The sequence below is a fragment of the Crotalus tigris genome, unplaced genomic scaffold (genome assembly GCF_016545835.1).
Source record: "Crotalus tigris isolate CLP2741 ecotype Arizona unplaced genomic scaffold, ASM1654583v1 scf7180000017611.44802233496:7321179, whole genome shotgun sequence".
Taxonomy (NCBI): domain Eukaryota; kingdom Metazoa; phylum Chordata; class Lepidosauria; order Squamata; family Viperidae; genus Crotalus; species Crotalus tigris.
In genome coordinates, this window is record NW_024096511.1 from 248,406 (window position 1) to 264,686 (window position 16,281).

The 16,281-nt window shown below is 39.3% G+C and overlaps 1 protein-coding gene across 1 annotated transcript; it reads right to left on the reverse strand.

The window, feature by feature from the left end:
• Positions 1–986: 986 nt before the first annotated feature.
• On the reverse strand, positions 987–16,081 carry CCDC28A (coiled-coil domain containing 28A). The gene is made up of 6 exons (XM_039322936.1): positions 15,871–16,081; positions 12,480–12,653; positions 7,587–7,750; positions 4,741–4,895; positions 3,453–3,475; positions 987–1,440 (listed from the first exon to the last, which is right to left on the reverse strand). The coding sequence occupies exons 2-6, from the start codon at positions 12,635–12,637 to the stop codon at positions 1,386–1,388; spliced, it is 555 nt and encodes a 184-aa protein (XP_039178870.1). The 5' UTR covers positions 12,638–12,653; positions 15,871–16,081; the 3' UTR covers positions 987–1,385.
• Positions 16,082–16,281: the final 200 nt, after the last annotated feature.

The window sequence follows — 16,281 nt, forward strand, 5'->3', positions numbered from 1 at the left end:
TAATTACCTGAAACTAGAAGTGGAAAATTTGAACACCACACCCTCACACTTTCATTACTTAAAATAAATATATATATACATACAACAGAGACCAACGTGGAATCCTTGGTGCCCTCCAAGCTTGGTTGTGTGCTTACAGATGTCTGAGACTGTTTTCTCACTCAAGGTTATTAAATGGGTGAGATCAATGTACAACTGCAAACTCATTCTTTCTAATAACAAGGTCTCCCAAGTGATAAATGAAATGTAAAGCTGTAATGAAAATGTAGTGCAATTCCTCCCTTGCTCCGAGGGCTGAGTTAGGCGCAGGATATGAGCCCATCTTCAGCCATTTCTGCTCATCCAACTTAGCCGCCCAAAGTAGATATGCTTCAGGTTCCCAGAGGCAGTTATTTAATGGAACCTAGACTCCATGCCTTCACTGTTGCAGCATCTGCTCTTTGGGATGAGCATCTTCCCCACCCCTGATGTGCAGGCACCCTGATCCTACTACTCTTTTGTAAAGCTGAGAAAAGATGCTTTTCTCTTGTGTTTTGGGCCAAGATGGTAACTGAACCCACTTGATTATGAGAAGGAGTGTTTATTTGAGCCATGAGGGCATAGTGGTTAGAAAGCAGTATTCCAAGCTAATTCTGCTGACTGCCAGGAGTTCTATTCTCACCAGTTCAAGGTTGTCTCAGCTTTCCATCTTTCCTTGGTTGGTAAAATGAGGACCCAGACTGTTGGGGGCAATACGTTGATTCTGTAAACCGCTTAGAGAGGGCTGTAAAGCATTATAAAGCAGTATAGAAGTCTAAGTACGATTGCTATTATTTTCAGCCTTGATTATCTATGTACTGGTGTAGTTTATTATGTTGGTTTCATATTTATTGGGCATTTACTTGTATCTGTGGCCCAGAGTAATAAATTATGAATGTGGCAGCTTTATAAATTCAATAACACATAAAAACACTCAATGGTAACATAAATTCTATAGAAAACAGAAATCTTTAAAATTATTTTATTGCTAAAATAAATTAAACATTCATTTAATGGCATCACTGAGCATGTGCTGATTGTCTACATTGTGGAAAAGGAAGCAGGCACACCATAGTTCATTATTAACTTAATCAATACTGATTTTCTTTTCCATTTTAGAAATGTTCTTTCAAGTTTCCCCACATTTCACAGAGGATAAGGCAACGATACAAAGCATAGCAGCAAAACATGGCCATACTGTACCCTAAGCTTCAAGCCTGACAAGGCTACAACAATGCACGTCTGCTAAGAGGAGTATGTGCACATATTAATTATTTTCAACATGTTGTTTCAGAAGCAAGGAACAGTCTGCTGGAAATTAAATACAAGAACTTGGATTCCCCCATACAAGCAAGAAAATGGCACATTTAGCTTGTGCTGGTTTTCGGAAGATCTTGAACATCTGCTAAGTGAAGTTTCTGTCTGAAGCAAGGAGTCAAGGAATAGCATTTGATGAGTCTGAGCTAAAGGTAAAACCTCTTATGCTCTTCTAGGATTCCATGCATTTCAGGAGAAGCAAGTTTTGAGTTAATGTCTGGAGAGGTTTTTAAGAGGCTGCAGGATACATAGAACTTGTCTTTTCATTTATTCTGAAAAAGGACCCTGAGTAGCAGGTGAGCATGAGAAAAATGGACAAGTTACATTTCACATAAAACATGCAACGTGGCATTGTAGTACTACTTCACTAAAATTTAAATCACAGCCCTAGACAGAAGTAGTATTTAAAAAAGTATGTAAGTGAAGCATTTAAAAAAATAAATGGCTTCTTTCTCTGTGATAATCCCAGAAGTTCTCCTCTAAATACTGCAATTCTCAAGTTGCCGATTTATTTATTTCACTTACACCTGCCTTTTCCCTGGGAGCTCACAGTGGCAGACGTGGAAGCCTTTTCACCTTTTATTTTATTTCTTTCTCACAAAAGAAAACGAATGAGGTAGATTGAGTTGAGAGCAAAAGTCGCCCAAAAACACTCAGGGAGTTACAGTGGTAGAAGATGGACCTGAGCCTGAGATTCCCTGGATTTAGTTCAGCATCTTAACTACCACACTGAGTTGCTACTAGGCTATATCAAATGGGGGTTTGGAGGGTAAAACTGGGCACATTATAGCCCCAGCTCGTACTATCTTTAACATTTTTTAAAATAATGCAAAATCAACATTATGTTCCTTAATTAAATTTCACACTGGGTATTAGGATTGGGTCTTCACAGCCTTGGTGCAATATTCTGTCTTATCCTTTCACTATTATTATCTTTACTACCTTTATTATTATCTTGAGCCGTGGTGGCACAGTGGTTAGAAAGAATATTGAGGGCTAGTTGTGCCGCCTGCCAGCAGTTCGATTCTCACTGGCTCAAGGTTGACTCAGTCTTCCATTCTTCCAAGATAGGTAAAATGAAGACCCAAGTTGTAGGGGGCAATATGCTGACTCTGTAAACCGCTTAGAGCAGTGGTTCTCAACCTGTGGGTCGGGACCCCATTTGGGGTCGAACGACCATTTCACAGGGGTCGCCAAACAACGCAGTCTGCCAATTTTTTCCCCTTTTCCTTAGCTGTGCTACTCCCTTTTATTCTGTTGGCTTTTGAAAGCCAATAGGAATTGTCCAGGCTGTCTCTGCCCTGCTGAGCCCGCCAAAAGTCCCATTCTGCAAACGGTGCTGCACCAGTTGAGTAGTCCTCGACTTACGACCGGTTGGGGGTCGCGGCATTAAAAAGGTTGAGAACCACTGGCTTAGAGAGTGCTCTAAAGCACTATGAAGTGGTGTATAAGTGCTCTTGCTATTAGAAACAATAGGAGTAAGGCAATTAAGTTGGGGATGGTAGGCATTAGGAAAAATGATATGAAGTAAGCATATCATCTTTTTTAAAAATCTACATAGTAACAGACACACAGAAGAGAGAGCTCACCCCAAATTATAGTTTATTAAGCCACGTGGAGAAAAGTATTACTGTGCAAAAAAAATGAAACTTCCCACTATTATTCAGGTCTATATTAAGAAGAGTTTTGTGAGAAACACATGAAATCAAATTATAGCCCAAACATGCAGTAAATCACAGTTTCTTATCAAACTCTTAAGTTAGTTCATATTTGATACAACCAATTTTCATTCCAAGCCACTAAGGAAATATTGCTCTGTTCAAAAATTGAGTAGAAGGCAAAGTAACCAGGTAAAGTTGTAGATGTACAAAGACAGGGAAGTGAAAAGAAATGGAAATGGAAGGAAGTGACTTGCATGCTATTTAAAATAACTTATAAATCATGAAGAAATGTTAAATGTTTCTGGATTATAAGCTTAAAAAGATAAAACAGATCAAACTGTTCTTAGATTGAGGTGCAGTCGCATCGCATGCACTGAATTTTACCCTTTGTATAAAATGAGCTATTACATTTAGACAGCTATTTGGTCAAGACTGGACATTTCACAAAAAGGATACATAGAAGAATTCAGTTCTTCCAGCTACAGTAGAAGGAAATATAAAAAATTGCACTTAATATATTAATTGTCCAGATAATTTATCAGTAAGGCTTAATTGCATTTATAAAAGAGACTGAGATCTATTGGAACCCCAACTGGGAAAGAACTGGATGTCAATTTCTCACAGCAATGTCCCACAATATTCTGCAGTGTTTCTAAACTAGTGGTGCTCAACCTTTCTAATGCCGCGACCCCATAATACAATTCCCCATGTTGTGGTGACCCCCAATCACTTATACATCATCGGGTACCAGGGGCGTGGCCAAAGAAAAGGGGGAAAAATGGTCGTTCGACCCCACATGGGGTCCCCACCCACAGGTTGAGAACCACTGTTCTAAACTCTCCAGAACAGCTTTTCATCAATGATAGAAAAATAAGCTGAATTTGCTTTTTCTGCTTGAGACTTCTACTTTGGAAACAACAGTGGACCACCAATTTAATATTTTTTATTATTCAAATATTTGTGACAGCACTAAACTAATCTTACAATCCACATTAGATTCAACTTTCATCCTTTACCAAATTTCCAAATGCAAATGTTAATGGTACCACAAAGGCAGAATGCAAAACAAATATTTGAAGCCTGTCAATACCTCTTTTGTTGCTTCCAGAGATTGTAATGCTGAAATTTATGAAAATTTAATGGGAAGGGTTAGGAGACAAAGGACAAAGGAATGATAACTTCCTTTTTAAATGTATTTTTCTGTTTTAAAAAAAGAAAGGCTGCAGTGTTTTCTCTTTATCAATAGAGGGTAGTATAATATTGGGAAAATGTCTCATTGTCAGGGCACACTCACTTATGAAGGAAAAGGTTACAGTTTGAACAATGTAATTTTGTTATTATGCAAACCCTACAGAAATAAGAAAGCCATATATTTTTATAGGATTAAAAAAACAGAACTGAATTCGGGAATTTTTGCATTCCTGCTATCAAGTAGGAGTGTGCAAAATACTTCATTTTGGACAATTCTGAACATAAAATTTCACAAAAGTACAGGGTTGAATGAAAGGCAGGATGTTTTGAATACTGTGAGACAGTTTTGCTGTTAAAATGGGTCACTCTTTAAAATTTGGTGCTCAAAATTGTTTGAAACAAACAGAAGTGAAGAAGCTTCTTGGGTAAGAAGCAAAACGTCTTCAAGGAAAAACAAGGCCCCGTTGCCTTTTGAAAAAGCACCTTTGGGGCATTTGAAACCAACCTTTTGCAAAATTCTATTATAAACTTCTTGTGCCCTGTTTATACTTACATCTGACAACAATCTATCCAGATTAGAGTCACTAGTTAGTTTTCTTTTATCTTCAGGGAGTTCTTCCAACTCTCCATAAAGTTCCAAGTTCAAGCGGGCCAACTTCTCTTGCATTTCTCTTACATGCTCCATTTGCTCAATAGAACATTCATTTCCTGAAGTAAACAAAGGTATAAAAATGCATTGTCAAAGATTTGATAATAATTAAAAGTATTAACTTTCCATAATGCTAACAGACAGATCAGAACTGCTACAGGAGGCTTAAGAAAATGATCAAAGTGCAACGTCCTAGCAGTGTTTTACTCTTCAGAACTGCAGGGCAACATTACCTCACAAAACAGCTTCAAAAGAGTACTTTACTTGAAACAGCATAGAAGCAATGCTCCCCTTTGAAGATCTGATAACTCCATAATTTAGCTCCTCTTCACAGTCATTCTCTCTGAACCTGTCCTTCCATAAATCTTGCAGGTGGTTTTCTGGTTTCTTTAGGCGATCGCAAGCTAAAGATGTGGCATCTCTGGAGATTTTGAAGCTACACATCATTTTTAAAAAGTGGTTTTGTGGGGTGATGAATAAATATGATTTATTGGGTTTGCCTCACTACATCAAGAAGGCTCTTGTCAGTTTACCCTTTCCATATATATAGTACCATAAAACATTCACAATAAAAGAGAAAGAAAAATGACAGTCAACCAACCAACCCTAAGGGAAGTTTATGACGTCAACTCAAATCTCAAAAGCTCTGTAAAGCTCCACTTTAACAGCTTACAGAAAATCCGAAGTGTGGGGGGGGGGGTTTGACATAATTTCCAGGAAAAGGCTCTTCCAGAATGCAGGCATACCAAAGGACAAGCAAGCTGTGAGTCACCAACCCTGTTAACTTTGCAGATATGAGTGACCACCAGCAGGTTCGACTGTGACACATGGGTCAAGACTAGTTAGAGAAGGTAATCCTGAAAGCACCTTCACGCTAAGCAATGTAAGGCTTTAAAAGTTAAAAACAGCATTTGAATTGCACTTAGAAACCAACAGGAGTCATTGTAGGGCCCAGAGCACCGGTGTCACGTGTTCATGTCAGCATGTAACAGCTAGCACCTGGGCTGCCACACTGACAAGACCAACAGAAGCCTCCAAGTGATCTTCAGAGGCAGTCCCATCTAGAGCGGTGCAGCAGTACAATCCACTGGTGGCAAAGTCATACAAAACTTTTTTACTCCCTTAGCGATATAGGTTCATTTTGCTATTTTCAGAAATACATTGTAATCTGCATTACTTTACTAATACATCAAGTTTGGTATGTTCATTAAATGGGAAAGCATACTTTAATCCATTGCTTCCAAAATGTTTTCCTTCGCTTATCAGAAAGAGTCCCTTTTATCCATTTAGGTAAAACACTTCAATTTCAATGTCCCTGTGATGATTCAGTAATAGATTTGTGTGGCATTATCCAAAGAGCTTGAATAATTTATCCAAGTTTGAGAAGCACTTTAGTAACATAGTAATTTTATTTCTGGGTCTTTCTTCTATCCTTTGAGGCTTATTTAAGGCTTTAAACAAAAAGTCAGCAGCAGACTTTTCCACAAGCAAATCAAGCACTGCCTTCCTTGTTCATGGCCACCTAGGAACAGAAAAGTATCTAGTGTTGCCTTTGAGAATTGTACTGCATTGCTTGTCCTCTACATACAGGAATTGAATATTCTGTTGCCCTAGATAAAAGCCTACTTATTACAAGTAAACAGAAAGTAGGATTGTGAACAAAGGCAAAATAATAATAATAATAATGCTTTGGACAATGCAAGTATGCTTACAGAACAGCTCTCTGCAACTCTTTAAAGCAGGGATATCTTTTCCTAGGGTCAAATACCTCCCTCCAGTTTCAGCGTTATTCCAGAAAAACACATTTGATTTTCTGAGTCGCAAGAGGGTCTACAAGGGTCTAAACACATTGCTTAGCCATAACCGGAGACATTTGGTAAAACTAAAACAACAGCTTTTTGTCACATTGTGTTCTTTATTCTAAAAAAAACCATTTCACTGGAATTATTTTATTTCTTCCAATTTGTTTCAGCTTTCCCAATTTTTAGGGGAAAAAAATCAAAGATAGAAAATAATGTAAAGATTCAAATATCTAGCTATAATTCATCTCTGATGAGCAAGACTCATTCTATTTTCCCCATGCCTGAATAAGTAGCAAATAAAATTTGTTTCATTTGGAGGATAAAGTAATTTATTTTATTTATCAAAATTTGCTGCCCATCTTGTGGCTAATTGAAGTATTTATTATGATCACTTACACAGCTAACGAGAATGTAGGCTTGTGAGTGAAGTATGCTGAAATATATATGGTATATACTCTACTTTCCAGTCTTAGAAGGTGAAGCCACAGCCACTGTGGACAATTTACACAGGGTGCTAATTTATTTTTTAAAATCTCTTTCTACTCCAGTCCTCTAAAAAAAACACATTCTAAAGGTAGAGTCCGGACAGCAAATATATTAAAAATGGAATACAAAACAGGATTGCCAGGCTCAGAATTGTTAAATATCATTATTGTCTATTTTAGTGTTAATTTTTATCTTTTAAAAACTTTTTTAATTATCTTGAGTACTCACCACAGTAGAAAACATAAATCCATTAAGTAGCACCATAATAGCAACAGTACCTTGATTTAAGCAATTTGTTCTGCCTTGAAAAAACAGTTTAATGAAACATTTCCCAATTTGTATGACTTCAGCAAATCATGCAGTTGTTTCAGTTATGCTTTCAATGTCCCCCTTTTTCAGCAGTGGTCAACATGAGCATTTCAACACGTAATTTATCTAGGGGAACAGTCAGAATAAAAATACCAAATGCTTGCAGTTTTCCAGAATGGAAGTCATTCAGAAGACCCAGAAGTCCTTTCTCCATTTCTTGAACATCTGATACATCTGTGAGAAATGAATGCTGGATTGGAGCTGACTGGGCTCCTTTGTTTTCCACTCCTGGTGTCTTGGCTTTCTCTTTCACACCTCTGAGAAAAAGACAGAAAAATTGTCATTTAGTTCCTTCAGGCTGCTTGCTAATTTGAATGTCTCACCTCAACAAATGCTTTGAAGGAAGAACTTAACCCCCTTGTCTCCCAAATATAACTCCTGATCACTTATTATATGAACTGGGGTTATGATTTGTAGCATTAGTTTCTAAAGCTACTAGTGAGTGAGGAAATGTATTTATCATAGGTCTCTAGATTTTGCTTTTCTTTATCAAGAGGGCTAATAGAAAACTGCTTAAATAGCTTAGGAAGGTTTTTCAGTCTTTGGGAGAAGCCTCCTTTTCTTCTCTAATTGGTATGGAACAACTATTTCAATTGCTCCACTAAGTGAAGACATTGCAGTGTCTTATTTGGACAAATCATGGTAGGATTTAGCTTTGTTCCAACCTTCCCCCCCCCAAAAAAAAGATTTTGCATTATATACACCTTCACCAACACATAGTCCACATTAACTACAGTATGTTAATTCCATAGTTAATAATAATAATAGTAGTAAAGTTGGAAGGGACCTTGGAGGTCATCTAGTCCAACCCCCTGCTTAGGCAGAAAACCCTATACCATTTCAGACAAATGACTGTTCAAGTCTCTTCTTGAAAACTTCCAATGTTGGAGCATTCACCACTTCTGGAGGCAGGTTGTTTCATTGGTTAATTGTTCTAACTGTCAGGAAGTTTCTCCTTAGTTCTAGGTTGCTTCTCTCCTTGATTAGTTTCCACCCGTTGCTTCTTGTCCTGCCTTCAGGTGCTTTGGAAAATAGCTTGATTCCCTCTTCTTTATGGCAGCCCCTGAGATATTGGAATACTGCTATCATGTCCCCCCTCGTCCTTCTCTTCATTAAACTAGACATACCCAATTCCAGCAGCCTTTCCTTATATGCTTTGGCCTCCAGTCCCCTAATCATCTTTGTTGCTCTTCTCTGTACTCTTTCTAGAGTCTCAGCATCTTTTTTGCATCGCGGTGACCAAAACTGGATGCAGTATTCCAGGTGTGGCCTTACCAAACATTGCAAAGTGTTATTAACACTTCATGTGATCTTTTTTTTTTAAGACAAAGTACTCAAGACACACCATGGTGTTAGGGTGGTCAAACATCCGCAAACAAAACATATATACATAATTCAATCAATACATCAAATATTCCCTCTCTCTTTCCCTTAAGTACTGTATTTTATTTAAAATAATCCAATTTTAGCTTAAATTTATTCAACCTAAACCTGTTTTTAAAGCTTTATAAATGTACATTACCATAATGAAAATAACTTTAAGTACAAACATTATCAGTAATACTTCACGTGATCTTGATTCTATCCCTCTGTTAATGCAGCCTAGCACTGTGTTGGCCTTTTTGGCAGCTGCAGCACACTTCTGGCTCATATTTAAGTGATTGTCCACTAGGACTCCCAGGTCCCTCTCAGTTATTGCTATACCTGTGCATTTGGTTTTTCTTGCCTAAATGTAGAACCTTACTTTTTTCACCATTGAATTTCATTTTGTTAGATAGTGCCCAGTGTTCAAGTCTGTCCAGATCCTTCTGTATCTTAAACCTGTTTTCTGGAGCGTTGACTATTCCTGTCAGCTTGGTGTCGTCCACAAATTTGATGAGTTCCCCATCTATCCCCTTTTTCCAAATCGTTGATATAGATGTTGAAGAGCACTGGGCCCAGAACAGAGCCCTGGGGCACCCCACTACACACTTCCCTCCATGTAGATGCGGTTCCATTGAGGACCACACGCTGAGTACAGCCGGTCAGCCAGCTACGGATCCATCTGGTGGTGATGCTGTCTACCCCACATTTTTCTATCTTGTCAAGTAGTAAGTTGTGATCTACTTTATAAAATGCCTTACTTTACCCTAAAAAGCTGAAAGAACAGATTTGGTATCTTTCAGTTCCAACCAACTGTTCTTATTTGTACTCTACTATTCTTGTACCAAGTAGGTAATGAAATAGCCTCCCAGCTAAAAAGGAAAATGGTTATTATGGCTGAAGTACTAGCCCTTTTCAGAAATCCGACAATATTTGTCAGAACATGCAAAGCTTGTTGCAACATCTAGGTCCCTCAATATTTGGCCTTCTTATATTGTACAGGAATGTTTGAAGATTCAGCTTCTGGCCTCATGTTTGGGCTTATCTCTTGAGAAAATAATTTAGGAAGATATATAATATACAGGTGCCATCTTATCTTGACCAGCATGACCTACTATCTGATCAGTAAGAGTAGCAGAATCATTAGATGTCTCCTGAAGAACTTGCTTTTTCACTTTCCTGTATTTTGGTTTCAGTTACGCTGTATTTAAGTAGAACCTGTTATTTTGATTACTGTTTTGCAACTGCACTCTGTCCATTGAACAGGAGATTTCAGACGTGCCTGGATATTTGCTATCAAAGCCTTGGATGTATTCCTGGATGTATTTATCAAATTTATATGCCGCTCATATCGCAGTTTGAGGTAACTCTGAGTGGCAAAGTAACTATCTCTCAGTTACTAGGACCTTCAAAAGAAAAGAGTGTGCTTGCATTGCATATCACTATTCCTGAAAGAGAAATACAAGCCCATTTAAGGGCTGAACTTAACAGTAATTCCAGACAGGAATGTACACTTTTAATATATCTTTAGCAGCCAAGAACTCATCTTTGGAAACAGCTTCCTTGACTGCATTGTTACATTCAGAAATACTTTTATTTACAGAACAACCACTTCAAATCTAGCAGGGAACACATTTTTCCATTCTTGAGTATTAAGGGGAAAAAAAGAATAAAACTTAGGGAAATGTTCCTTGGTTCAAATAATTAGCAGAACTTGAACTACTCAGTACTCCTGCCTTCATTCTGAATGTTCATTAGATCTTGAAATGTTAATGCATTTGTTCTAGAATGGAGACATTTCAGGACCTAACCAAAGGATGCTCTCTTATCTGGACATATCTTGTTCCATTTTCTGGCCAAAACATTCCTTGCCAAATCTAAAAAAGAAACAGTCAACAGAGCAGCTGAGATATTTCTCAGACCATATTTGAATTGCTCTGTAGTTAATTTTTCTTTATCCAGTTCCCTAATCAGAAGCAAGCAACTCTGTGAAACATGAAGTCAGATATAGAAATGACAAAAACAGCAGAACAGAGTATAAAATGTTAATGGCGTGGCTGCTTCTATTCTTTGTCTCAATGATTTTTGGAATTATTGCCTCCATCTGCTGAAATGACCGCCATAGCGGCACTATTTTTTCAAACAGTGTTGTGTTGATTGGGTTCTGTGAGAAACTAAGAGTAAAGTTTACTTGAACACAATTAAAGTTTGGCCTCTTGATCAGAGTTTTTTTTAAATATTATTTTAACAGGTTCATAGCCTGAAATCTTTTTAAGGTATCCATCCTTAGAACTTCTAGCAATGCCACATGTTGTCTGATATCTTTATTTTTCTTTTGAAAGTATTGTTCCACTCTGCTTTTCATGCTTTTTGAAAAAATCTGGAAAACTGTAGCATCTGGGGATTAGAAAAGCCCTGAGGAAGAACCTCCTTAATTGTTTCAAATTACAGGGATGTGGAGTCCCTGATGCTCTCAAAACTGGACTGTCTCCTTGCAGATATTTCATTACATTCATTCTCCTTGGTAGTTCTTTGATTAAGAGAAAACTACACCCCTACCAAAACTGGCAGGGCAAGCTGTTGTATGAAAACAGAGCAAAGCCCACACTTACTCATGCTGATGATGTCATCTAGTTGGGCAATGAAACATCTGCAAGCAAACAACCAGCTCAGAGAGCACCAAATACTTCACTGTTCAATTCTGAGCTGCAGATATTCTCTCGTATTGGAATTACAGGATTGGCAGGAAATGTCCACTATTACTAATACCTGAGGGCTGGAAACATGCCAAAGGACATACTTTCCTTGAGGATGGGGGTACATGTGGTACATTTGTTTTTGTGTGGATATATTTTATCCCCCTTAAAACCCTTCAAAAACTGTGTTCTTGCCCCACCCACTTGAGATGTCATGCAAAGCTCCACGAAGCTCCTTGAGCTTATGGAAATTTGTATCAAAATATTGTACTGACAGGAAGAAAGAAGTAATTGCTTCTTTTATTTTTATGCTGACCTTGACAGAGTACAGTGATGAAAGGCTTCAGGGAGAGACGTCCCTCTCCTCAGAACTACTCCGGTTGTTAGACTTTGCTTTTTCAACAAAAAGGGTTTAGCTTCCAAAGAATCTGGTCTGGTCTCTCTGATCAAGGAAGAAGGTAGTTCTATTTCCTGTCATGCACCATTTTCGCGACTAAAGATCACACTCCATTTTAAAAATGCAAAATTCCCATTTAGTTAAAGAAGAAGCATATATGGGTTTGTATGTGTTTAATTATTCTAGCACAATAGAACCAAAATTAGTTTGGAACCAAATACTGGCTCTAATGATTAAACTCATACATAAGAGTTTGGATGATTTCAGAAGGGGCCAGCAGACTTAAGCTCGACTCTGTCCAACCCATAAACCTCCCCAAATGAGAGGGGTGGGAAATATCACACCAAAGAGTTTCTGCGGGGGGGGGGGAGCTTAAAAAAAGGGGATTCTATAGATGGCTTAGCATGGCAAGCTGGATGGTTTGTGAGCCAGGTATTCTTTATCCCTTAATGTTTCCCTTCCTGAAAACTGTACAGCCCTCAAATTTGACCAGCTTTGATAGCTAGTAGCACATTCCATATAAAACCTTACCTTTTAAACTTTGATCTTTGTAAAGGAATCTGGGATGCAGAATTGGTAAATGCTGTACTTTTGCTAGAAGGCACAGTGTTTTTCTTATTGTTGAGAACCTGACTGACATGAGTCATGGATGACTTGGGACTCCTCCTTTTGGTTTTTTTCTCTTCCATTTCCTGGTTCTTTTATCTTTTATTATAGAGGAAGAGAAATAGCAAACAACATTTAAACATATGCTTATATCATGATTTCAATGGAAAAGTAATTTTGCACAGTATGTATTTTTATATTTCATAAACCAGCTTGATTTTGTTTGGTGCCCATCTTGCCACAAGCCAACTCAGATATACTAGAAATCAGAATATAAATCCTCCAAGTTAAATTGGAACATATTTGAAAGCTACTTTCAGGAAAAGAAATATTATTAATCAAATCCTATGACTATATATTCAAAGCCAATACTTCATAAAATATTTTTCCAAGTAAAAATAGAACTGAAGCTCCAAATTTCTAAATGGCTATTGGGACAGATGAATTTTTTATTGACTATGTCCTTCAACTCCTTGAAAAGAAGGGTATACCACTGGATAAATAACATACATTTAAATAGTCCCATTTTGCTGGAGTAAAATCAGTTCTATTTCTTATGGCCTTATTTAAAAAGTGTTGCAAAATGTATTAATACTTTGGTTAATAAGTCTTCAGAATTTCATCTTCAAAAATGGGTCTAATGTCATAATGAACCTGTAACCCACAGAAAATGTATTAAAATATATACCGTATATGCCGGCTTACAAGGTGACCAGGCGTATAAGACGACCCCCATATTTGTCACCGGGCCGCATTCCTAGAACATCGTCTTATACACCGAAAACTACCAGTATTTCCGGTGTATAAGACGACTCGGCGTATAAGACGACCCCCGTCTTTGTCGCCGATTTTAGCGCTTGCGGAAGTCGCCTTATACGCCACCATATACGGTATTCCATTAGAATTTTGGGTATTACTGGAAGGTCTATAAGTGATATCAAATATAAATGCCAGCCAGTATGATCAACCTTGCTTGAAAATCAGTATGAGTATACCATGAAAGAAAATGCTAGTTATTTGGAAGAGAATAGATAACCGTTTCCCCCTCCCCCCAAAAAACTAATTCAGCCTCTCTGAGGTATTTTAAGACTCCAATCTGTTCAATAAAAGCTTTGCATGGCTATCACATTGGTATATTGTATATGCATAATCACAAAGCTCCTGAAAAACCTTCTGTGCATTCCTTACTATTTCAAGACTTTGTTCTAGTACAATTGTTCTAGTACAATTCCATTCAAAATGGTAGGTGTGTCCCCAGATTATGGTTAAAAAAAAAAGTCAACTAGTAACTATACATAGTTATACAATCCTTGAATTCTGGTTAATTTTTATATTTTATATTGTCTATTTTATGTATTCATTTTATTGTAAACTGCCTAGAACAGCGGTTCTCAACCTGTGGGTCAGGACCCCATTTGGGGTCGAACGACCATTTTACGGGGGCCGCCAAACAACGCAGTCCGCCATTTTTTTCCTTTTCCTTAGTTGTGCTACTCCCTTTTATTCTATTGGATTTTGAAAGCCAATAGAATAGACTCTCTTGAATAGAGTCTAATTCTATTGGCTTTCAAAAGCCAATAGGAATGGTCCAGGCTGTCTCTGCTCTGCTGAGCCCGCCAAAAGTCCCATTCTGCAAATGGTGCTGCAAGTTGTCTGCAGCGAAGGCGAGCTGTCTGGAAGTTTCCACCCCTCCCTGCTGAGCAACTACTAAAAATGTAAGTAAAAGAGGGCCAGGGATGGGAGGTGGGAGGCCGGCGGGCGCAGGGAGGGTTGCTGGCGCGGGTGGGGCCCGGCGAGTGCCTTACCTCCCTTGGGCTGGGCCAGCTGGTGGTCGCCCTGCGCCGTCTCTGATGCTTGCCAGCTACGCCTTGGCCGGCGCAGGGGGTGGCACCACGCATGCGCGGCGCTCCCAGGCAGGGAAAGTCCTCAACTTACGACCGGTTGGGTAGTCCTCGACTTATGACCGGTTGGGTAGTCCTCGACTTACAACCAGTTGGGGGGTCGTGGCATTAAAAAGGTTGAGAACCACTGGCCTAGAACTAGATCAGGCATGTCAAACTCGCAACGTCATGTGACGTCGCATGACGTATTGGAGCTTTTTCGCCGTTGCCAGCAATGGGGTGGGCGCAGCTCCGGTATGATGAAATCAGCCTGCAGGCTGGCAGTTTGATACCTCTGAATTAGATGGTCAGCAATTGGATGAATACAGGTAGTCCTCGATTTACAACCATTTGTTTAGTGACCACAACAGCACTGAAAAAAGTGGCTCGTGACCATTTTTCACTCTTGTAACCATTGTAGCATCGTCATGGTCACGTGATCAGAATTTGGATGCTTGGCAACTAGTTCATATTTATGATGGTTGCAGTGTCCCAGAATCATGCAATTGCTTTTTGCAACCTTCCGAGAAGAAAAGTCATTGGAAAGCCAGATTCACTTTAAAACTGTTATTAACTTAACAACTGTGGTAACAAAGGCCATATAGTGGGACAAAATTCAACTGCCTCATTTAGCAATAGAAATTTTGGGCTCAACTGTGGTCATAATTCGAGTCCCTATATATAACACTTGCAGTTTTGACCATACCATCATGGCTAGCATTTTTATTTTTACCATATCCTGGATAATATTTTAAGGAGGAAAATATCTAGTCCCACGATGTTAAACCTAAAATATAGTCTCTTCCTTCTCAGCTCTTGCTTGATTTGTTGCTCTGGAAATGAGAGCCTCCTAGTTCAAACTGACAAAACCATTTTTGAAGATTCCTGTACTTGGATGGCCCTTTGGTAAGTAGGCCCTCTTGGGTCTGGTCCGGCTTTGATTCCAGCCCTCTGATGGGTCTTTGCTATTCTCTGATGCAACAAATAACATCCTCATTTATTCCAGATGAAACAGAGGCAAAGTAGACTGAAGCATCTGCAGAAAAGGATGCTTGTAAAAAAACAACAACCCAACTTCACCTCGTGACTTTTCCTATTTGAAATCCAAAGTCAGGTCCGCAAACCCTTTAATCGAAAGGGGCCCGTATTTCAACTAAAGGAGTGGACTGTCTGTTGAGTTGTATACCCTGAATGAGGTCTGACCTGAATCTTAAACTGATCGAGGCCCAAGGCTCAAGTTAAAACCTACGTCTTGTTTATACGCACTCCCACAGTCACGCAACAAGCGTTGACGTTTTGCAGACGCGGGATCCCCGCAACCATTTTCTCATTTGACCGAGCTGTCCGATAACGCTTTAGGCAGGTTCGCGTTTCACCGTGTGGCGGAAGCGCTGCTATTCTCAGGGGGCGGCGAGCAATGGGGGCCTTAGACCTACCTGCGGTGGCGCGGAACTGCCCGGTATCTCCCAAGTCAGCCCAGTCCGATTGAACCCCGTAACCTGCCGGCCCTGCCTTATAGCTTATACCCAATCGGCAGCCACCCCAAATTCAGCCCTTCCGAATGAGCCGGCAGAACGAAACTTCCGGGCCCGCTGCAAACAAGAACCCACGTGCTGTAGAAGACGAAGCCAAGCGAGAGAACCCGGAAGATGTTGGTCACGTGACCGCGCGCTCTTCTCGAGAGGGACGCTTCCACGTCGCCGAAACGTGCAACCGTTCGCTTAATCCTCTCTTCTCCCGCCCCCCGCCTTCTCGAACCGAGAAGGGATCGAATGTGCGGTTCGCAATCGTGGATTGGGCTCTGATCGGCTTGTATTTGTTCCTTTTACTCGGGGATAAAAGGCTCG

Bases quoted from the DNA above. Each gene is read 5' to 3' on its own strand.
- CCDC28A (XM_039322936.1), bottom strand. From the start codon at position 12,637: ATGGAAGAGAAAAAAACCAAAAGGAGGAGTCCCAAGTCATCCATGACT. The intron at 7,751-12,479 runs GTAAGGTTTTAT...TCTTTTTCTCAG, and splicing joins CAAAGATCAAAGTTTAAAAG to AGGTGTGAAAGAGAAAGCCA. The intron at 3,476-4,740 runs GTAAGTATAAAC...CTTCTACTGTAG, and splicing joins TGGATAGATTGTTGTCAGAT to CTGGAAGAACTGAATTCTTC.